We start from the raw sequence: 22,282 nt of genomic DNA, 5'->3' as shown, positions 1-22,282 counted from the left end.
TATAATGCAAATCTCTTTTCTCTTTTTCGTTTGTCTGCTTTTTACATATATACACAAGTCTGACAATAAAATGTGGAACACAGTGCAATGTCTTGGCTGCGTAGCATCCAGGACTGGCTTAGTTGTGCATCGTGGTGTGCCACAGGGACACACGGGATGGATAAGTAAAATTGTGTCCTCGGCTGGCTTCCATAGAGGAGCAAACAGGTAGCTGTTCCCCTGGAAGAAAAGCAAAGTTCTTTTTTAAAACCTCACTGCAGTCTCTGGAGGGGAAGGCATTCCTCAGAGGTGCCGTGGGCTTGGGTGCCCATTATGGTACAGCTTCTGTTTGATGTGCACCATGTTCCCAGTCGCCTCCTCGTACTGCCTGTGATGACGTTTTCTGAACTCCTTTAAGTTACAAAATTTTGGAATCCAAGACCAGGAGTTGTCTGGAAGGCAGAAAGGAGAAGGAAGATGAGACATTACAGGAAGGGTGAGCCCCGTGTTCTCCTGCCTTGCCTGGCCCTGGTCCTGGCCTGCCCCGCAGAAACCAGGCACCAGTTATGGCCTCGGCAAGGCCACCCTTGCGGCTTCCCTTCACTGCCGTTCAGTTTCATGAGAGCTTTGGGTCATTCTGCCCAAAAATACACATGACCCAACCCCGCAGAGGAGAATCTGAAAGTCCCAGAGAACAACCGAGTGTTATAAAGTTGAACTACTGCAAGTGGCATGAGGTGGTACGGGACTGCCCCGGCCAGGAAGCGCAACCTGATGCCTCAGTTTCCATAGAATATTTTCTATTTTAAGAAGTCTGTTCCATCAGGAAGGAGCTATAGGTTATTCTAATAGACCAAAATTCAAGCTGATGAGGCCACAACGTGACATTGAGTCATTGCTAAGTGGTACTCGTGTATTTCAGACAGGGCTCTACATTCTGTAGCGGTTCAGGATTCTGTATTACCCCGGCCCCTCTCTCTCATCATCACAGCCACCATTTCCTTCCTTAGAAGGAAATTTTAGCTTAGGTACCTGTACAACAAAGAAACAGGTATCCTTTCTGCTTATTGCCTTTAAAATGACTAGATTTGCACAGTTGGTTTGAATGAAGAGGAACTACCTAAAAGCTCAGTGTTCACTAGTTTGCTCCAGATTTTTCAGCCTGTCTTTAGTGAAACATACTCAGCATAGCGCACTGGTTTCTCCTGGGACAGAACATGTAAAAACCTTTACTGGAAAGAGCCACCATGCCCCATTGCATGGTATATATCCGCTGGAGACCTCACCTACAGATTAGATGGGGAGGGCTTCCAGAGTCTCTTCTTCCATTGATTCGTGATGTACATTTGATGGTTGTTAACGGAGCTGGGAACAGTGCAAGCATCTGGGGAGCAACCAGCCTGGTTTAAGAACAGACCGGTCCCGTGTGGGGGGGTGCAACACCACTAAAATGGCACTAAGAGCCAATGTCTCAGGCCGGAGGGGGGTGTCAGCCTTCTGCATCGTGACAGGGGCACTGATGGTGGGGTTGCTAAGGGAAGAAGAAGCTAGGTGCAAAGTAATCCTGCATACCCTGTAGCGACAGGACGAGGGGCAATGGTTTAAACTAGAGCAGGGCAGGGTTAGGTGAGACATTAGGAAGAAGTTCTTCACACTGAGGGTGGTGAGACACTGGCCCAGGTTGCCCAGAGAGGGGGTGGAGGCCCCATCCCTGGAGACATTCAAGGCCAGGCTGGACGAGGCTCTGAGCAACCTGATCTAGTTACAGATGTCCCTGCTGACTGCAGGGGGGTTGGACAAGATGGCCTTTAGAGGTCCCTTCCGACCCAACACGTTCTATGATTCTATGATTCATTTTCTGAAAAGATGTATCTGCACAGTATATTGCACCATTGGCCAACCCCTTCTTAAAGCCTTAGAATATGTATACACAGGGAGAAAAAAAAAAAAAAGAAAGAAAAAACTTCTTTTGACTTAAATACTAAATTAATTACTAGCATTGCCCTTTATTACTAAAAATAAAACTCGATGCAGTATCCATTCACCAGAAGGGAGGTTAGATGGCGGTACCATATCTGTAGCTTCCAGCCCCGTAACGAAAAGCAGCAGCTCTGAAGACCAGTCTTGCTGTACCGGCTCTGGCATCTCCCCCAGGGAGAGCCCTCGCCAGCCCTGCTGACTTCAGGAGCACTGGTGAGCTCACAGCCGCAGGTGGTCTGATCAAAAACAGGTGTTACGGCCTCAAGATTGGCTCGGTACCTTAGAGCTCACTGGGAACTCTGACAATCAGCCTTCTGCTTGGGAAACGACGGCAGCACAGCCGCGAGAGAGTCCTCATTCGGAAACCGTTCAAGCAGGCTGCTAGGGATTTGGGAAGACTAATAAAAAATTATATCGTTTTGATCTGAGTTTTTGGAAAGCGATAGTCCACTTCCCTAATTAGAATTTCTTACATGTTTGCAGATAAATCTTCCTCTTGCTCGCTCGCCTTTTCCTCTGAGTTGTAATTTAACAGACACCATCAGTCACAGTCAGAGACTGAGATTTGTAGGGACGCCGTTATGGAATTTCAGGTCATCCACTATTTTAATAGTTTTTCTGTCTTTATTCCCCCTCCAACAATTAAAGACAGGGATGTCCATGCTGAGAGAGCAAAGGGGGCAGAGAGGGCCTCTGAAGGGGAGTCTGTTGGTCATTCTCAGGATGTTAGTCCAGGATGCTGAGATCCAAAGACTAATTAGTATGGCTAACGCTCTTCCCTGGGGAGGGGGGTGATGTCACTACTGAAAAAAAAAATAAATTGGCACATCTGGAAGAGCAATGAGGATGGGGAAACCTCAGCTGGTGCGTCCCTGACACAACGCAGACGTGTCTGTCATCGCCATCACATTGTCGCAAGTTTATACAAGCAACAAGAGGCTGCGCTCCGTAAGCACGGGCCTGGCTGCAAATTACACGCGCAGAAAAATCCGGATTTCAGGGAAGTTTCGTCTGGCCCGAAAAAAAAAAACATTCTGCCCGCGTGTGCAGACGTACAGCCACCATCGGCCAGCCTGCCTGCGTGTAAACACGTTGCTTTCCACCAAACACCCCTTTGCACCAACACGTGCCTTAAACACTTCCCGAAGCAGAGGCTGGGACGCTCGGCTGCCTCTTTCCACCTAAACCTTCCTGCTGATGTAAAGAGGGCTGGGATGCGGCTGGCCAGGCCAAATCCGCACGGAGCGAACCCTGCGGGAGTGCTGACCTCCTCCCTCTCCCCCAGGGCAAGGGATGGAGGAAAGAGAAGGGACCCCGCGAGGCTGCACTTACCATACCGTCGGCTGGTTCTCCAGGCTCGCACTGCATAGTGGAGAACCCCATCCATCCACACCAGAAACCAGCTTATACAAAAGCCCAGCAAAAGTCCCAGCATCAGATCAATCTCTTGCTTGGTTACATTGTCAGTCACAAAGTAATTCTCCGAGGAGTCCACCACTGACTGATCCCCGTCATACGGAATGACATAATGGACATGATGCCTGTTGCAGGGAACAGAAACAGGGAAAAGCATCAGTGGAGCAGAGCAGAGTACGGTTTTTCCATGCAGCGCCTGCTCTTGTGGCCAGGGGCTGGTTGACACCATTCCTTTGAGTTTCTACCAACATCCCTGGGAGCAGAAGTGCCGTCTTGGCTTTTTGCGCTCGTGGCAGCAGAGGAATGGGCAGAGAGCGAGGCAGGGAAGCATAGAAACCTGAACCCATGCCTGGGATTCGTGTCGCATTCCTGACACCGGCTCTCTGTGCCTACGGTCATCATCTGTAAATGGAAGATAACGTTAAGGACAGCGTGAGGCCGGCGTGGTCACCCCCCAGAGATGTAAAGGGCGCTGCTGCGTCCGTGTTCGCAGGCAGAGGTCAATAACGCTTTGCTCCCGTGCGTACGCACAGGGAGAGGGCAGCTGTGCAGCCCTGCCAGCGCCGTCGCAACCGTCTGCCTCACAGGAGCCCGAGGAGTCCTCTGCGACGCAGCACTGCCCGCCCTGGCAGCTCCATGGCACTGTGCTGCTCCGCGTCCCATCTCTCAGAGCAAAGCGAGAGTCGTCCCTTCCACGTATCAGAGCAGAGCGAGTTTACAGCCATGGAGGAAGTGCTTGAATTCATCCGCAGACAGCAGATGGCAGAGACCCTGCAGCGCATCGCTCCTGGAAAAGCCACCCAAGCTCTAAGACCGTCTCAGGTTCTCTTACTGCGGGAGCGGGGTGCTTTGGGATGGGGGGGGGGTCTCCCTCACCCTCCCCAGGAACAGGCAGCAATTACTGCCTGTGGCAGAGAGCAAGAACTCTCTCCTGGCACAGGAGCGGCCAGCAAACCTCCCCGTAGTGCCCCGAGTTCTGCCGGGGGTGAAGCTGCAGCTGAACATCACCGTGAGCTCTGGCAGCACTGGGGCTTGGGAAGGTCTCCTGGCCTGACCCTGCTGGGTGCAGGATCTGCCAGCACCCTGCCTCCCATCCCGTCCCATCCCGTCCCATCCCATCCCATCCCATCCCATCCCATCCCATCCCGTCCCATCCTTCATCACTTGCTGGAGACATGGGCCTTGCATTGTGGCCGGTCTCCAACAAAAAAAAAAAGCCATCAGGTCAGTGCTGTCCCCAGAGAGCAGAGCGCAGAAGCGCGGCAGATGCCCTGCCCGGGCATCCGGCAGGGAGGGCCACTGTGCCACAGGCCGCTGGTGTCCTTAGGGGGACAGCAGGGACCCTGGAGCTTTCAGAGACTTCTGTCTCTCTCGGGGGTTCTGGAGAGGCTGGCCCCACGCCTCACGCCTGAACGGCGACTGCATTCGTTTGTGCAATGAGATGATGGAGACCAAGCTTGGGATGATGCCGGACTGCTTGGAAGACCCCGGTTAACTGGGGAAAAGCAGGGAAATGGCAGGGGTGGAGCGAGGGAGTTGTAGAGCAGAAAAAAATAAGGCCAGTCTGTGGGGGCTGAACGGGAGGGGACCCGCTGTGACAGGCGAGCTCAGCGTGTGGGAAAGGAGGATCCCAGATGACAGGGGATGCGGGATGCAAAGCAAAACTGGAAGCAAGCGGCTCTGGAGCCTCTGCATCTGCTTTAAATGGCTCTTAACCTTCCCTGAGAGCAGGCAGGAGCCATGAGGCTGCCCGGGCTCAGCGCTCAGCCATCCTGCCTCCCCACGCGGCCTGATTTAGAGGCAGGCACTGCCCTCACTGCTGCCAGGGAGCCCAGGAACGGCCGTCCAGCCGCGGCGAGGGGTGCGGAGCCGCCCCAGGTGCCTTGCATCAGGCCACCACAGCAGTTCACAGCGCAGACACGTCACCGGTGCTCCCAGCTCCAGGCCAGGGCTCCCCCCAGCATTGCCCACCGCCACCCCCACCAGCATCACCTACCCTCACGTCCCCTCCCACATCCATGGGCCCAGCCCCGCCGCCACACGCCGGAGAGGAGGAGGAGGAGGATACCGAGGAGGATATCGCTGGAGGCCTCTGAATATGCATGAGGTGCAGGTTGCTCAATAATCATGCCTGAGAAACGTCCAAATATTTACACAAACAAACCTCCACTCAAAGGAACCTACTGAAAACAGCCCTAATCTCAGCAATGACTTAATGGAGGCCACCTGCACCACAGGCACCGGCTCCCGGCACATCGAGGCACGTAGGGCTGGTGTACAACCTGGCGCCATGGCATGGGGGCGTGGAAAAGGCTGTGGGGATGGGAAGCCCATCTCGCCATGCTCCTGCTGTCTGGTTCCGCTCCCCAGCTGCACCCAGCAAAGGACCCAGTACCAGGGACCAGACTGGGGCAGCAGGAGAAAGGGGATGCATCCAGGCCAGCTCTGACGGCAGCTCAAAGCAGCCTCGGAGGCTAAGGGCAGGCCCTGCTCGTGCCTCCTCGTGCTGGTTGGCTTGTACCCAGAGGTATTTTCCTCCATTTGGCTAGGGAAAATCTAGGGGGAAGAGGGTGTGAGAGGGAAGGCTCCCAAAAAGGGAGCTCTTATTCATGAATGGGAGGGCTCCCGTTAATTTCAGGAACACATTAACTTACTCCCTTTTGCTTCTTGCAGTACAGAAACAGCCTAAGGGCTGAGTCCACAAACGCCTCCAGAAACCCAGACTCCATGAAATGATCAAGCGCTCGAGTCCCTCGGCAGGAGCTGGGATGTATCTCCACTGCACCGCTGGGTCACGACCCACAGGGCTACCTAAAGCCACTCCATGCAGAGCATCGCTAACACGCAGCCATCTCTGGGGTTGAGAGAAGCAGAAATTCCCAGACACATCAAGGACAGACCCATTCCTGGGACGGGAGCGCAGACCTCTCGCCACACATGAGGTGGCTTTCACGGAGGGTCTCAGCCCTGTGCCAGAGGAGAGTCCTGAGTCCTCCCCTCCCGGTGCCACGCTCCCCCAGCGCTCAGGAGCAGGGATGTGCCCGCAGGAATCACGTATGTGCACACACACACGTGGAGCACGGCCAGCACCGCAGTAACACGGGACACAACACTCTCCTCACGTGCTTTGACATGAGGGTTCTTCCTACCACGCTGTCTGGTGTCGTCACAGCTCTGGTTCTCTGCGTGCAGGGCACTGAGGAAGGGACACAGTCACCTCTTCCCTGCCTTGTCCCTCTCCTCGGAGCAGGCTGACTCTGCACTCTGCAGTGGGATCTCCTCCAGCTCTCCTACCTTCCTTTGGTCACCACTCCCTTTGGTCTTACCTTGGGGGCAGCAGTAAGGGCCTGACACTCCTTTTGTGTTTGCAGCTCCCTTTCCATATGCAGGGGACTGTCCCCAAAGCCCAGTGACTTCAGAGTCCAGGCTCAGAGGTGAAGTCCCTGTTTCTGCCTTGTAGCTTGCATAAAAATCACAGAATGGCGGAGGTTGGAAGGGACCTCTGGAGGTCGCCTGGTCCCACCCTGCTCGAGCAGGGCCACCCAGAGCCAGTTGCCCAGGACCATGTTCAGGCGGCATTTAGATGTCGCCAAGGAAGGAGACCACAACCTCTCCCAGCAACCTGCCCCAGCGCTCAGTCACCCTCCCAGTGAAAAAGCATTTCCTGATGTTCAAGCAGAACCTCCCGTGTTTCAGTGTGTGCCATTGCCTCTGGGCCTGTCACCGGGCACCGCTGCAAAGAACCTGGCTCTGCTTTCTTCACACCCTCCCTTCATGTATTTACGTGCATTGATAACAACCCCCTGAGCCTTCTCTTCTCCAGGCTCCGCAGCACGATGACTCTGGGTCTGTAGGTCATTTAGATCCAGAGGCTGCGGATGGAGCGAGGCGGACACGAAGACGACATAACCAGCTCTGGGCTGCCACTGGCGTTGGCCACAACTGTTTTCAACACACGCTCTCTAATGTGACTGCACCGACGCCCCTGCATCCCCAAGGAGCCACCAGGGGCTTCTCACACGGGCCACAGAGGGAGGAAGCTCCAGGAAAGGATGGCTGGTTGACCCTTTCTCACTGTCCATGTGTGGGCTGGGCACACGAAGTCACCACTGGCTTCCAGCATTCCCTAAGGACGGATTCAGTCCCGACAGTACCCCTGTGCCAGCCCTTTGCCTGGACAGCCTGGAGTGCTGTGGGACAGCCGTGCCCGGGGGAGAAAGGAGTCGGTCTTGTGTACGCTGAGCCACCAAGAAGCCCAAAGGCGATTCATGGGAGGCAAAATTCAACGGGCAGCAAAAACTTTGACGTGTCTGGATTCAGCAACTTAACTTTCCAAGCATCTGAAATCAATGTTAGACGCCACGTGCAAATATCCTTAAAAGAAAACCCTTTTGTCACTAAAGCACCCCAGGCAAGCACTGGAGGGCCTGCGCCGCTACCTTCCAGGCAGCTTTGGGGAACCCTGAGTTACCGGCGTAGGGCTACGCAGTGGGCATGCCGGTGCCAGGTTTCCACTCTGCAGAGTTTTCTGGAAAGGGTTTAGCAAGGCTCAGGGAAGACGAATTTTCTCTGCTAGTGCAACAGTTGGGAGATCTGGGCTGCTTCGTTTTGGCTTAACGGGACTGAGTGGTGCCACTGAGATGGGGAGCAGGACAGGGACAGACCCTCAGAAGTTTTCTGTTGCAGCTCAAGCCCTCGGGGATGTCACAGGAGTGATTCGCAGACACGGGCACATCAGCACAGCATGTTATTAATAGTGTGCAAAGGTCCAGGGTCCCCGCCGCATATCAAGGGAATTGGAAACTGGAACGTGGCCTGGATGGCTCTTGGGGCTGGATCCAGTGAGGGAATGGATCACCTCTAAGCTGAGCATGACGTGGGTGCAGCAAGTCACCACCACCTCCAGGGCAGTGCTCCTCCAGGGAGGGCAGGCGGTGCTGGAGACCAGGCTCTGGGAGGGCAGTTTCGGAAACGTGGACGTCGAGGGGCTGACACAACCCTCCAGACGGTGCCTGTTTCACCAACCAAAGAGCTTTGAGAAGGAGAAGAGATGAAAATCTCCTCCGGCCTCGCATGACCTCAGCCAGAGGAATGACGTGGGTGTGAGGACTCAGGGGTTCACAGCACCCTCAGCTGCGCGAGAGCTGTCACTAAGTGGTCCTCAAAAGGGAAAACCATGTCCTGAGCACCTTCCTTTGCAAGACAAAGCTGTACCAAATAACCTGAGCGCCAGTCCCCGGGCAGTTCAAGCTGGGACCAGTTGTCACAACAGATCCAGGACAAATGGTGCCTACTAGGTTAATCGTGCGCCACCTCCCTTCGTGCCCACCGCCTCCCCTTCAGCCATGCCCACCCTTGATGTGGCGGACCTTCCACGGGAAGCAGATGCAATTGTAGGCACAGAACTGTAACCGGCCTTCAGGCCAGGAACACCCTCAAAAGCAGGAGGGTCTGGTGATGGCCAACGACTGCTCTCCTGAGGCAAGTGAGGGACTGGCTTTGCCACTCCGTCCCCAGCAAGACGGCACCCGGCTCAGGTGGGAAACTGAAGCTGCTGGACAAAGCCCAGCACTTGTGTCTGTGCCCGTGCGCTTGAGCTGTAGCGTCCCTGCCCCCTTTCCCAGACTCTGTGGCAAAGGGGGAAGACATCCTCCCCTCCCTGCCGGGGCTGGAGCAGAGCCTCGGCCAGCACGGCTGGGACATTTCCCTCCGGAGCTGCCCAAAGCGCTATTGTCCCTTCCAGTGACCTTGCGCGTGTGCTGGCTGCTGCAGCCAAAGCACAGCACGGGAGCCTTTAAAAAAGCGCCACCGATCCGTTGTTTTAAATGCAAAGAGCCCGTCCTCTGTCTCTCCGCTTCCCACGTCCCCCCTCCGTTGGGGATGCCGGCACCATGATGCTCCGGCTGGGCCTGGCTCCCCCCTGGGCAGGCGTCACTCTCAGTCGGTCACCAACATGTCACATCTCCTGGGCTCATGCGTCAGCTGTCACAACCTGGCTGGACTGACCCACTCCCCACCTCCGGCTGCAGCAGGATTTGGGGGAACGTGGCTCCTCCTGCCCTGCCCCGGGGCTGCGAGCGGAGATGGAGGGAAGCAAAGAGCATCCCTGTTCCACACCCCTCTCTGACCTTGCAGCTGCTCCCCAAAGGTGCCAACCAGCCCCACGCCTCTTGGGGCCTGCAGACCCGCGTGGACGGCACCATTGGGCAGGTGGAAACATCTCCCCGGGACCCTTCGCACCCTTAACAGCAACCAGAAGCCCCAGAAAAGGCTTGGTGGTCTCCAGCAGCAGGCGATGAGCACTCCCAGCCTCCCAGCACACCCACAGAGGATCTGGGCATGGAGAGGTTTCATGACTTTTCCAGAGTGGCTGGGAAAGGAGGAAACAGAGCAAAAATGTACTTTCTGTGTATCCCCCGACAGCAGTAGCCCGGGACAAGCACTGGCCTGTCCCTCCTCTGAGCGTGGAGGGCAGCGTTTGGCCCCTGACGGGCAGAGCCCAGCGAGCACCATTGTTCAGACCCAAGGTGTCAACGAGACAACGCTGCTCCAGCCCCACCGACCATCCTCCCCGGTCACCGGTGCTGCCAGTGACCCCAGCACCGGGGCAGAGCCCCCGCCAGCAGCCACCTCACACATTTCCACCCTGTGCCCAGCCCGGGAGGAAGCCCATTGCCCTGCAGGGTCTCCACCACACACCAGAGGCTCAGGAGAGGTCCAGCATAGCCCTGCCCTGAGGCTCTCCCTCCTGGATCCCAGCCTAGGGCTGAAGTATCCCTCAGAGGGGAAGAGCTGACGTGAGGGTTGGCCAAGCCCCCAGCTCTGCTGCAGGGTCTTGGCATCCAGGTAAGGCTGACACTCCTCTCAGACCTTTCTCACCCCGCTCACGGGGAGAGACTTTGCCCGGGAGGGACAGACTCACGCAAGGTCACTCAGAAGGTCAGTGGCAAGGAGAATACGTGCCAGAGCTCCTGAGGTCCCTGTCCTTCCCCAGAGAGGGACCTTCCAAGCCCCCCAGGCTGTTTTGACGGGTCTTTGCTCCATGCAGGTGTCATCTGTTCTCTCCAACTCACCCTGCCTCCACGGACGGACGCCCTTTGGTGTTTTTCCTTTGCATGACATCACCCAGCTCCTGATCTGCTGCCAGCTCCCTGCTTCCAGAGAGGACCCTTTACTGGCTGGGACAGAGACAGCGGGACTGGGGCAGTGCCACACGTCTGCAGTCCTCCACAGCCCTGCTCTCTCCTGGGAATAGCTACATCCCAAGGAGGCAGGACCTCCTGCACGCAAGCAGGCCCCAACACAGTGGTTTGGACAGCCTGAATATCTCCACATGCTGAGGACAGAGAGTGCCGGGCTCCCCCGGGGATCTGCTCCAGCAGGCACATTCCTGCATGGCATCAACAGGAGCCAGCAGGAGTGTAAATGTGGCTGTCACCCCTTCTTCCTCCAGAGAGAAGGCAGATGTTAAGAGAGGAACGTGTCCCTGTCTCTGTGCAGGCTCAGTACCAGCACCAGCTGCCAGCGTCCCTGTCTCTCTGCTGGTGCCCTCCCTCCATGCACCATCGCTACACCAGCTTCCCTTCCCCAGCAACTGGCAGGACCGTTTTCCCACTGCGCAGCTGTAAGATGCACCTCGAACGGTCACAGGGGGTCTGGCAGCTTCGCCCTGCCTGGCTCCAGTGCTGCCGGTAGGAAAGCTGTGGGAAAGCACCAGCCCAGCCTAAGAGCGACGGCCCACCTGCGCGGAGGAGAACGTCTGCTCCCCCGCCCCCGCAGCCCAAAGGACCACCCGGCGCAGCTCCCAGAGCGGCACCGCTCCGGTGGCGAAGGCGCTGCCCAGCCCAGGCTCACCCGAACTGGGAAGGGCGGCTCGGTGGACGTTGACAACTTCACGGACCGCAAATAGGCGCCCGCCTTCACCACCTGCATCTTTGCGCTGGAAGGCGAGAAGGGCAGCTTCCGTGCGCCGCTCCAGACCGTGTTGCCTCCCAGCACCTCGCAGCCAGCCCCTTCATCCCTGAAAACCTGGCACAAGCGCGGCCTCCGCAAGCACCTTTTCGGTTCTCCCGTGCGCGGCGAGAGGCCGCAACTCCCTTCTGACATCCCAGACCCGAAAATCGCCCGCCAGGGCCCAGCGTAGCAAGGTCACTCTTGCCTCGGCAAACTGCTACCTTGCTTCTGGCAAACGGTGACGAGCAGCAGGTTCAGCCCCAAACAGCCCCGGCGACCCTGACCCCCCCAGGGATGTGCAGAGCGAGGGCAGAGATCAGCCCCACCAGCACCAAGAGCTCAGCATCCAGCACTGAAGACGGGGCTGGCTTTCCTCCCCAGGTGTCCTCACCCCAGCGGCTCTCCCCAGTCACTGCTCACGCACCCGGCGCTTGGGAAGAGGGGGGGGAAAAACCCAAAGTACAGCCCCCAGCTGCGGGAAATGAGGCAAAGGTTGGCAGAGGGCATTTCAGGAAGAAGCGGGCAGGGTGCCACAAGCTGGCCCTCCCTTTCACTTGTCCTGGGACCTTCTTGCCAGGGTCAGTCCCCCGTGGAGAGGGGAACGGGCGGAGAGCCCAGGGAAAGACACATCGCCGCCCATGAGGAGAGACCCCAGGCACAGCCTCCGTGCAACACAAAGAGCCCTTTGGGGAGCCAGCAGGACCGTCTGCGCTGCTGGCCGTGCGCCCAGGGGCTCCAGTGACCCCAGAGCCACCAAAAGATGGGCAGAGCCTGGGGCACCCCTGGCTTCGGCTCCCACTGCTCCCTGCCAGCCTCCCACCAGAGACCGGCTCCAGAGGGGGACTCGCCGGGTCCCCGCCGCCCCTCCCCGGGGGCAGAAAGCGTGGACAGAAACAAGTGAGGAGACGGAGCTGGAAACACGGCCAGGCCCCATCCCGCTGCCAAGGGAGCGGAGATCCGGGTGCAGACGCACTAACGGCACACGCCTGCCTTTGGTCCCCCACCGGCTGTGGACCCAGCCAGGAGCCGAGCGCCCAGCGCTGCCTCCAGCCTTCCCAGTCTCCCAGCTGGAAAGGGCACTCCAGCATCACACAGGGACAGGGACAGCCAAGGGGTGACGCCTGGGCTTTTCCCCTGGCGCCTTGCAGGGATGAGGTGGGACACAGAGGCCTGGGAAGGGCAGAGCACGGAGCCCCAGATGCCCTGGCACGCCTGGCCTCAGCTGGTACCTGGGACACACGGAGTCAGCCCTGGCTGTCCACTGCCACCACCAGCAAGGTGACAGCTGCCAGCCCCTCACACTGCCACAGGCCTGGTGCAGGCTCTGATTCCCTCTAGCGACGACATCCATCCCACTGTACACGGGGTGCCCAAGGCCAGGACCTGGGGTGCTTGGACATGGTAGACCATTCCTGGAGAAGGGATCCACTCCGATACCCTGAGGAAGATACAACCGGGACAGGAGAGTGGGAGGAAAACATCTCTGAATGACTTTGCTGTGTGACTGACGCCGCAACGTAGGCTAGGGCAGGAGGGAAGAACAGTAATCGCAGCAGCTCAGCCCATTGCACCACACGGCTCTTCATTTATTCCAATTCCTCCTTCCCTTCCCTTTCCGCAACGTTTACTCATGTTCCCCATTCCTCCCCGCAACACACCGAACTGCAGCCAGTTCCCTCCTCCAAGGACTCCCTTTGGTTATCGGCAAATCGGGAGTCGTCCTGTATCGATCCCCGTTACCACCGTTCACAACATGCTCCGGGACGCCCCCTTGCCCGGCGCAAGGCAGATGCCTTATGGCTCATGCCATGAGCGCCGAAGGCCTCACTCGAAGCACCTGGACAGCTGGCAAAAAGGACAAGGCACGTCCAGTGTCGTCTGCCTTCGGAATCAGAGGACTCGGACCCCCGGCATCCGGGCAGCAGGTCAGAGCTCGGAGGGAGCAGGTGAGGGTCGCAGGCCAAACCGTAGCAGGAGGCCACACAAAGCCCCCCGGCACAGGGATGCTTTGTGCGAGTGTCTCCCGCACCAGCGCGTGAGCAGGGTGAAAGCGATGCCCGCGCACGACAGGGGCCCATGCGCAGGAGCGGAGCCCGGGATGCTATTTCTGTTGGCGAGAGCCGTTGCTTCTACACACCTGAGGCAACTGGTAAACTCCCGCGTTTCGCCTCCTCGCAGATCCACGCCTGACAGCCTGGAAGCTGTTTTGTGCACTTTCTAAGAAATGACCTAACTACGTCTGGGGAGAGTGCCATGGCTAATTTATCTGCCTCAACAGCTTCTCTGCAGACACAGAGGTAGAGGAGGGAGGAATGCCCCTGCCACCTTCCCAGCCCTGGGCAGAAGGGACACTTTGCCAACGCCACCAGTGAGACCCGGCGCTCCTCAGTCGCTCCAGACCATGTTAAAGTCTATCACCAGCAGCCAGTTTTCACCACCACTGAACACAGCTGTGACAGGCAAAAAGAAAAATTGGTTGAAGAGGCAGAGGAAAACTCTTAAACTAGTGAAAGAAGGGCAACTAGTGAAACTAGTGAAGAAGACTCCAAAAAAATTACCTAAGAAAAAGCCAGTCCCTGCCAAAAAAAAAGCCTGTGGATATTTCTTGTCCACAGTCTTCCCAATTGACCTTAACACGGAGGTGCCCAAGGAGCCGGGTATTTCGGGTGTGCTTACCAGGTCACCCAGGGCCTGGCCGCATTTGGCCCTAGAGGTGCTGCTTATTCGCTGTTCTGCCACAGGAGCCTGAGGAGGAACCGTGGGGAGAAAGGTAACGATCACCTTCGGTGAACAAAGCCCAGTGGAAGGGCAAAGCCGGTTCCCTTCATTAAGCTACGCACATCCCGGTTTCAGCTCAGCTTCCACACCAGGGACACCAGAGGGATGTGACGCCTGGGAGACGCGATGCAGCGGGTCCCAGGGGCGGCTCAAAGAGGAGTGAAGCTCAGTCTAGATGTTGGCGGTGGCAGGGGAGGGCTCCCCAGCACGTCCTTTGCCTGGCACAGCCTCACGCTGCTTTACTCCCCCGCCCCAGACAACAAACTCTCCATCAGGCAGCGAGGAACCAGGCGCAGGAGGGGAACGAGGCCTCCGGGAGCACAGGAGAAGGATCACCAACAGCAGTCCCGAAGAGGAGAGAGAGCTTCACACCCCCCCCCCCAAAAAAAAACTCAGCCCCAGGCTCTGACACCACGAGCAGCCAAAGCCGTGACAAGCCGAGCGCCTCCGCGGTTCCGCACGGCACAAGGAGTGCTATGTTTAGGAGAATTAAACATTGCCACACAGCCATGGAGAAAGGTGAGTATTTGTCCAGTCATAAACTTGTACGCAGCAAAGGCATTCCTGCTGGCACAGAACACCCGCCCCCCGATGCTCTCAGCTTCCTAAACCCTCCCCAAAAGCAGAGAGCGGCTCCCTCGGCACACTCTGCCCAGCACCGTCGCCACCTCAGGAGAGAAGCCACGGAGAATTAAAAGCTGATCAGAGATCACAAAGCCTCAAAGTGACACCGTCCTAGACAGCAACGCTCCTTCCTGGCCACGGATCCCCTCGGTCCTCCAAACCCCCTTCCATTTGAGCCAAACAACCACCAACCGCAACACCCGGACCACAAACGCACCGAGAAACATCACAGCCCAGCGACGACAAAGGCAAAATGACAAGCGTTCAAATCAAAGTTACTCACTTTCCCGGGGCTCGCGGATGCATATACCCAAGCATGCACACAAAGGAAAATGGACTTCCAGGCCCACAGAAAACTCTTCTTCCGGAAAAATGGGGAAAAAAAAAAAAAAAACCAACCCTGTGTTGATGCAGGAGCTGCTGAGGAAGGTGATACACAGCCAGAATGCAAAAATGGTAGCCCAGCCAGCAGCACCCTGCCGCCGGCCACCACCTGGCTGTGCCTCGCCAATGAGATGAGGTGGGAAGGGGCTGGGGGGGGGAACGGGGGACAGGTGAGAGAGATCTTGCGCAGGTAAACTTACCTCCCACAGTTGCAGTGACAAACTCGGTCTTCCCCTCTCAGATGCGGTAAGATGTAATTGTGAAATCTGTCCAACAACGCATTCATGTCCATCAAGCAAGCTATTGCCTGTAAGAGCCCATAACCAAGGCATCTGGTCAACTCTGGATGATGGAATAAAACATTGACTCTAGTTTGATTGCCAAAGACTGAAGCAGTCAGAAAGAAAATAATCTTCGGTGCTTAATGGGGCACACGCACATGCACACACACGCACACACACGGAGGTGCACAGGCGAAGGGACGGTGCGGGAAGGTTGGGGGGGGGGGGGGAGTGGAGGATGGAAATAAGCAAAATCTCTTACCATAACGATAGAGGCGCCCAGGATCATGAAAATCATGGTGTTTGCATTCATGGACATCAATAGGGAATTGCCAGCGGTCGGGTCCGTCCGCCCCCAGCCCGCGGGGAGCCGGCGGCGGCCGCGCTATTCCGCAGAGCTGGGCCCGGGGCGCATCGCGCTGGGCGCCCGCAGGCTGCGGGGGGCGGCGGGGGGCGGCGGGGGGGGGGGGCCCCCGCACCCGCGCTCCCCCGGGCCGGGGATGCCGCGGGCTCCCTCGCACTGCCCCTTTTTTTTTTTTTTTTTCTTTTTTTTTAATTATTATTTTAATTATTTTTCTAGGACAAATCTGACAGGTAAAAAAAAAAGATTAAAAAAAATAAAATAAAATAATAAAAAAAATATATATATATATCTCTCTCTGTCTTCCCTTCCCCCGGCCTCAGCCGAGGGAGGTGCGCCACGTCTCCGGGAGCGGGCACACACCGCCACAAGCACAGCCCTTCATGCAGCAACTGGAAAGCGAGCCAGCCAAAACCGGGGGGGGGGAGAGGCTGAGGTGGGGGGGGGGGGGGGAGGAGGAGGAGGAGGCAGGCTGCAAAAATCACCCAGTCCGGGGGAGCCTCATTGCATCCTCTTCCCCGACCCTCCCCAAAAAAAAAAAAAAAAAAATCACCCCCTTCCCCCCCCCCCGCTTCCGATGGGTGCGAAAAAAAAATAATTACCCCAAACCACCACCTCTAAAATAAATTAAAAAAAAATATACATTCAAAAAAATAGCCCCCCTCCCGGCTCGGGGCTGCGTGTCCCCGCTGCTCGGCTCCGTGCTGAAAGCCCCCGGTCCTTCCCCCCCCCCACCCCGCAACACCCCAAACCCACCCCCTCCGCTCCCGGGCCCGGGCGGCTCCGCTCGGGGGAGGGATGCGGGATGCAGCGGGGATGCGGAGCCGGCCGCCCCCTCCCCAGCCCGGGCATTTACCTACGTGGGGAGGCGCCGGTCCGAGAGCGGCTCATGGCGAGCGGCGGCAGCAGCGACAGCGCTGCGGACCTGCCCTTGCGGGGCTTCCCCCCGCCTCGCAGCCACACGCTCCTTTTCCCCAGCGAAACCCCGGCAGCGGCGCTTGGCCGCATTTTGAGTCCCACACGCCATCCTCACCCCGCCCTTCCTCCCGCCCGGGCTCGGCCCCGTCCTCCTCGCATCCCGGAGGGACCACCGGGCCGGGGGTGGGGGGGGACACGCCGCCGCCGGAGGGAGCAGGGGGGGTCCGGGGGTGCGGGATGGGATGGGAGCCCCGAACTCCGCCGCGCTTCCCACGGCACCTCCCTCCCTCCGCCCGCTGCTTCCCAGCGACGGCCCCTCTTTGGGGGGGGTCTCTCCAGCCCCCCCTTTGTGTGGGGGGTCTCTCCCCGGCCCCTCTTTGGGGGGGTGTCTCTCCAGCCCCTCTTTGTGTGTGTGGGGTCTCTCCAGTTCCTCTTTGTGGGGGGGGTCTCCCCAGGCCCTCTTTGGGGGGGTCTCTCCAGCCCCTCCTTGGGGTGGGGGGGGGTGTCTCTCCAGCCCCTCTTTTGGTGTGGGGGTCTCCCCAGACCCTCTTTGTTGGTGTGGGGGGGGGTCTCCCCAGCCCCTCTTTGGGGGGGAGTCTCTCCAGCCCCTCTTTATGTGTGGGGGTCTCTCCAGCCCCTCCTTGGGGTGGGGGGGGTGTGTCTCTCCAGCCCCTCTTTTTGTGTGGGGGTCTCCCCAGACCCTCTTCGTTGGGGTGGGGGGGGTGTCTCCCCAGACCCTCTTTGTGTGTGTATGTGGGGGGTGTCTCCCCATCCCTTTGCTCCCGGGGTCCTCCCATCTCAGGGAAGATGCCTGAAGGGGCACCTGAGGGAGGCTGGGGGGTGCCCAGCCCTTCTTTGAGCGATTCCCACCTGGATTTGGCCCCCTAAGAAAAGCCGGGGTGAAGCAGAGACAGGAGACCCTGCTCACTTTTAATAACGGGAATAAAATGACCCCCTACAACTCTGTCCCATCCGTCAAACCTGAGATCTAAGGTCCAAGCAAAAGGTCGTGCTTCAGGTTCTCCCCCGGTTGTATTTCACCAGGCTGTTTGGTCAGTCCCGCTCAGGCCCTGCTTAGGAGCTTCTGGGGAAAAGAAAAGAAAATAAGCGACCAGCTGACAACTTTTTGCTTTCTTGCTGGTTTGTTTGTGGCTCTCTTCAACGTAAGCCGTGCGAATCTGGGTGAGCAGAAGAGATTCCAGCCACCACGTGGGAAATGCGTGGTAGCACAGAGCTCGGTGGCTGTCACGTCGCGTCGCGCAGCGCCTTCATCTCCAGCTCCTCAAGGTGAGTCTCACCTTGCCGGAGCCCCAGGATCATTCATTTCTTTAGGCTTCTCAGGGCCATCCAAGTAGAGTTGGGCTTGTTCGGGGGTTTGCATTCTCGCATCTTTGTTTTCCTCGTTCCTCAGGCCCCCACCAGCCTCCTTATGTAAGGACTGGCGTTATATAAACTCCATTCTTCAAGGAACAGTCATTAACCTACTACTGGGTATTGAAAATACCAAAATACTGTCACACAATTAAAATCACTAAATGGTGTCCTCAAATTAGAGCACAGATTGCATTGCAGATTTTCTTTTTTTTTCTTTTTTTCTTTTTTTTTCTTTTTTTTTTCTTTTTTTTTTTTTTTAATAATTAAACCACACACATGAAACATTTGATAAGCCAGGCACTTCACGCAAAAGAGCAGCAGGTGCTGGGAAGGCGCCTCTCGTCCGGTTCCCTCCTCAACAGCCCTCGGCCCTGGGCTGCTTTCGCTTCCGACTGAGCCGGAGGTGGGTCCTACCACCTCTCTGCAGACCTCGGCAGGAGTAATGCAGAGATAATGCAGCTGCTTGCTCTGCTAGTCGTAGAAAACACAGGCATTTTTAAAGTAATGGCCAAATAAAATCACGGGCGAGGACAATCTGAAGACAAGTGGGAAGGGATTTTTGCGTAGGTGAAGTTGTGCCTGGTCCTCAGCCAACGTTTCCCACCTCCCAGCCGTCCTCGGGCTGGGTCAGCTCTCAGCCGGGCTTCAGGCACCGAGGAAAGATTTCCTCAGTGGCTCGGGGGCGAGCGGGTTCCTCAGCGTGCCTCCAGAGGAGCCCTCTTCCCTCGCCATCCCTCTGGAGCAGAAGTCCTGGCTGGCGGGGATGCCAAACCTCACCGCTGTGATGGTTTTGTTCTTGCGCGCGCTGCACTCCCGGTTGCACCTCGTGCCCTTCACCTCCCGCCTACAGCTATCGAGCGGTGGGGCTGCCCCATGGTCAGCAAACTTCAGCCCAGCCCTGGGCACAACGGCGCTAACGAAGGGGGCAGCGCGAGGGTCCTCTCTTGCCCCCTCTGGCACCACCCAGCGAGCAGGATTGACTAAATCCAACAGGCTCTCAGGGCCGCCAACGGGGAGAGCAGCCATGAAATTACCGCCGTCTCCATTAAATCCAGTCGCCACGCAGAACGCCACGATCTCCCGTGGCACTGAATTACAGCAGCAATTCCTTCTCCTCTCTCCGCTCCATCCTCCCTCGGTTGGCAGGAGCACCAAGCGACACCTGCCATTCCGCAGCCAGGAACAAACAGCTCACACTGGCTTTCGTTCAGCGCGTCAGGCAAACAGGTTCCTCATGGTTCTTGCCGGCCCATTTTCAACATGCCCAGACCTGGCTGGACACTGGGAAGCTCCTCTTGCCCCATCCTCCTGACCCCACCACGTCTAGGCGTGCTCCTTCGCCTTGGCGCAGACTACGACTGGGTCTCTCAAGCAGCAGCTCTTCGCAGCAACCCGCGGTGGAAACGCTGAGTTCCGCACAGCCACGGCAGGGATCAGACCGGAGACAACCCGGGCAAACAGGAGCAGACTGCCTCTTCTTGCGGAAACAAACCAACATCTCTGCGAGCACCCACTGATGTCTTGGCTGCTCACAGTCCCGTGAGCTGCAGACCCAAGAACGACCCGAGGCCGTGCGCGGTGTTCAGCCCATCTGGCCGTTCGTCTGCGTGTCTGCGGGAAATAAGGCCAAGAATTTTCTCCAGCGACTTCCAGCTAATGAAAAGAGGCAGCAGGGACGGGCCGTATTTGAGCAGAGTGACATGATCCTTGTACGAGCCAGGACTGTCTTCTTAACGGAGGTGCGAACAGACGCTTAGTTTGGGGTTGCCACCACAACGGTTTTACAATGGGTTTGTCACACTTGTTCCCAATCGCTTTAATACCGCTGGAATTGAGCTGCTCCTTTTTGAAAACAAGCACCCGCACTACCTATGGCTCCTGGTCGGCTTCAAGTCTCACGTTGTACCGTCACCACCGTCCTTGGGCAGGTGAGTCCATCGTCTGCACTACAAGACCTCAGCAGCATTTGGCCAACCCCTAACCAAGCGCCCACCGCCTTTTCCTTTCTTCTGGCCCAACCCTGCTGTGGGACCTGGCGCTGCCACCCAGCCCCCTTCCGAGCTCAACACCTGAGGGCTTATAAAGTGTCGTTTAAACCCCAGCAACACTGGCTAAGATGACAAAAAAGACCAGAGCGCTCTGTAGGGGAACCACCTCGGATATTTTTTGCCCTGTGAGCATGCGGCCCCAGGTAGGAACATTGTCCCAAGCCACGTCCGCAGGAACTGACCCCCTCTACTTTCCTCCTGAAGGGAGCACTGACCTCAGCTGACGTTCCGCGGTGTCACGCAAGTGAGAATTTATGGAAGAGACCAACAACAACCAGAGCTCACATTTCTCTCGTTGTTATTTTTTCTCTTCTCCAAGAGCCCACTCAGCTCTCCTATACCCTCCCTATACTCCACTGACTTTTTTTATTCCCCTGTTTTATTACTCCCGTGCCGGTACAAGCGCTTGTGTTTGTCTTTGGTGGTACCTTCTCCTGAGCTCCTACACGTATGAGAAACAGAAGTCGAAGCTGGCTAATCTGCCTAGCAACAAATTCATTAGGCTGCTGCGTTGGGAAAATGTAGCCGGGCTCATTGATGTCTGCACAGGCAGCACCAGCGATACCGAAACCTGGGGAAGAAGGCTCTTGTCCACCATACGCGGTCTGATCGCGTTGTCTGTGTTACTCCGTGCACTCGGCCTTACAGGCAAGCGAAGGAAGCCAACGAGAGACACCTTCAGGGTAAGACACCAGCGGTGCAGAGGGGAGGAAAGGCATTGCTCTTCAACCACCTTTTATTTACATAAATCTCTTTGAAAGTCATGCTGATGTCTCTGACAGACAGAAGAATGCTCATGGATGTTACGAAGGTCTCAAGCAAGACGAGAAACACAGAAAACGGACACAAAATCAGAACTGACTTGCAGGAAAGAAAAACAGACGGCAAACTAGAGGCAAAGAGGGCTCTGCTGCTCCGCGCCTTACGGACAGGACCCGTGGAGGGCTGATGCGAGAGATGGAAACCTCAGGAAGTTCTTGGCAAAGACCTGCCCACGCAGGAGCAGCATCAACTTCGTGGCAGCAAGAGAGCAAAAAATCTTCTAAACGCGCTTCAATCACTGCTGTTCGTTAATCAATACGGCCTTTCAGAGAAAGTGAAAGAAGCGAGAGGAACGCTGACAAAACATCATCACTACATTTAGAAAGGGAGGGACCCCTGGGAGGAATACTCTGCGTTTTAAAGCCACCTCTGCTGGCCTCATGGCAACGGGGAGGACACACCAGAGAGCCGAAAACTCTCACTTCCAGCAGGAATCTCCCATCACAGCCGCGTTCTGAATACCCCCAGTCTGTGCTCACAAGGCGTTAGCCCTTCTTCGCTTCCCTTCATTAACGGCGGCCAAGGATGGGGCTCAAAAAGAACCAGACCACCTTTCAGCGCGGAGGCGCATCCACAGGAGCATCGGCGTTCCCCCACGGCAGGGGCGAGCACACCACCGTCACGTACACCCCGCCCCAACTCAAAGGAAAAACACGTTCTTTTCCCCCCCTTTCCTTTAAACCGAAGTTTCTCTCGAAATTTCTTTTTGACACAGAAAATAACTTTGGCCTTGTGTTTAGCCAGTTTATTTTACACCTACGTATATATTTGTGGGTGTGTAGACACATGTGTCTCTCGAACAAGACCAGGACCCCGCAAAATTCCTGTATAAACTGCGCTTCGTTGTGGATTTCAACGCAGATGAAGCACGGGGAGACAAAGGAACTATATAAATGCATATATTTTCCACTAACCTTTAAGTTAAATGAGAAGTTACGTGTCAAAGTAGGAACAGCTTTAACTAAAGGACAAGTTTTTCTCACAGAAATTTGAAGTACTTTGAATGGGACTGTGGATGACTCAGAATACTTGTGTCCATCCAGGTCATCCATCCATCCAAACGTCCTTCCACACACTGGTGAGTAAATGCCCAGCTCCCGGCGTAGCTTTTCCTTATGAACGGAATGTTTCGGACGGAAGGAAGAATTGTGTAACATCCCGTATCCTATACCATGGTTTTAGACCAAGGCTTCTCAGTCCAGCTGAAGCGATTCAGAGAACTGAAGTTCTACTAATTAATCCGTGCTTGGCACTACAGCAACCAGAATTCCCTGCCAGTTACGCAAAGTACAATCTTTATGTAATAAAAAGGACGCTGCTGTAAATCTCCACATACACAAAAAACATGGGTTAAAACATCCTGT

The 22,282-nt window shown here is 56.6% G+C and overlaps 1 protein-coding gene across 1 annotated transcript; it reads right to left on the bottom strand.

Moving 5' to 3' along the window:
* Positions 1–282: 282 nt before the first annotated feature.
* On the bottom strand, positions 283–15,714 carry TMEM240 (transmembrane protein 240). The gene is made up of 4 exons (XM_054222403.1): positions 15,658–15,714; positions 15,315–15,421; positions 3,292–3,500; positions 283–431 (listed from the first exon to the last, which is right to left on the bottom strand). Exons 1-4 carry the CDS (start codon positions 15,712–15,714, stop codon positions 283–285), a joined length of 522 nt encoding a protein of 173 aa, XP_054078378.1.
* Positions 15,715–22,282: the final 6,568 nt, after the last annotated feature.

The sequence above is a fragment of the Rissa tridactyla genome, chromosome 16 (genome assembly GCF_028500815.1).
Source record: "Rissa tridactyla isolate bRisTri1 chromosome 16, bRisTri1.patW.cur.20221130, whole genome shotgun sequence".
Classification (NCBI taxonomy): Eukaryota; Metazoa; Chordata; class Aves; order Charadriiformes; family Laridae; genus Rissa; species Rissa tridactyla.
The sequence above is the reverse complement of the archived record's forward strand: the minus strand, read 5'-3'. Positions and strand labels throughout refer to the sequence as shown.

Excerpts from the sequence above, each read along its gene's own strand:
- TMEM240 (XM_054222403.1), bottom strand. The coding sequence starts at position 15,714 with ATGTCCATGAATGCAAACACCATGATTTTCATGATCCTGGGCGCCTCT. Across the intron at positions 15,422-15,657 it reads TGGGCGCCTCTATCGTTATG|GCAATAGCTTGCTTGATGGA; the intron begins GTAAGAGATTTT and ends GGGCTCTTACAG. Across the intron at positions 432-3,291 it reads GAGAACCAGCCGACGGTATG|ACAACTCCTGGTCTTGGATT; the intron begins GTAAGTGCAGCC and ends TCTGCCTTCCAG.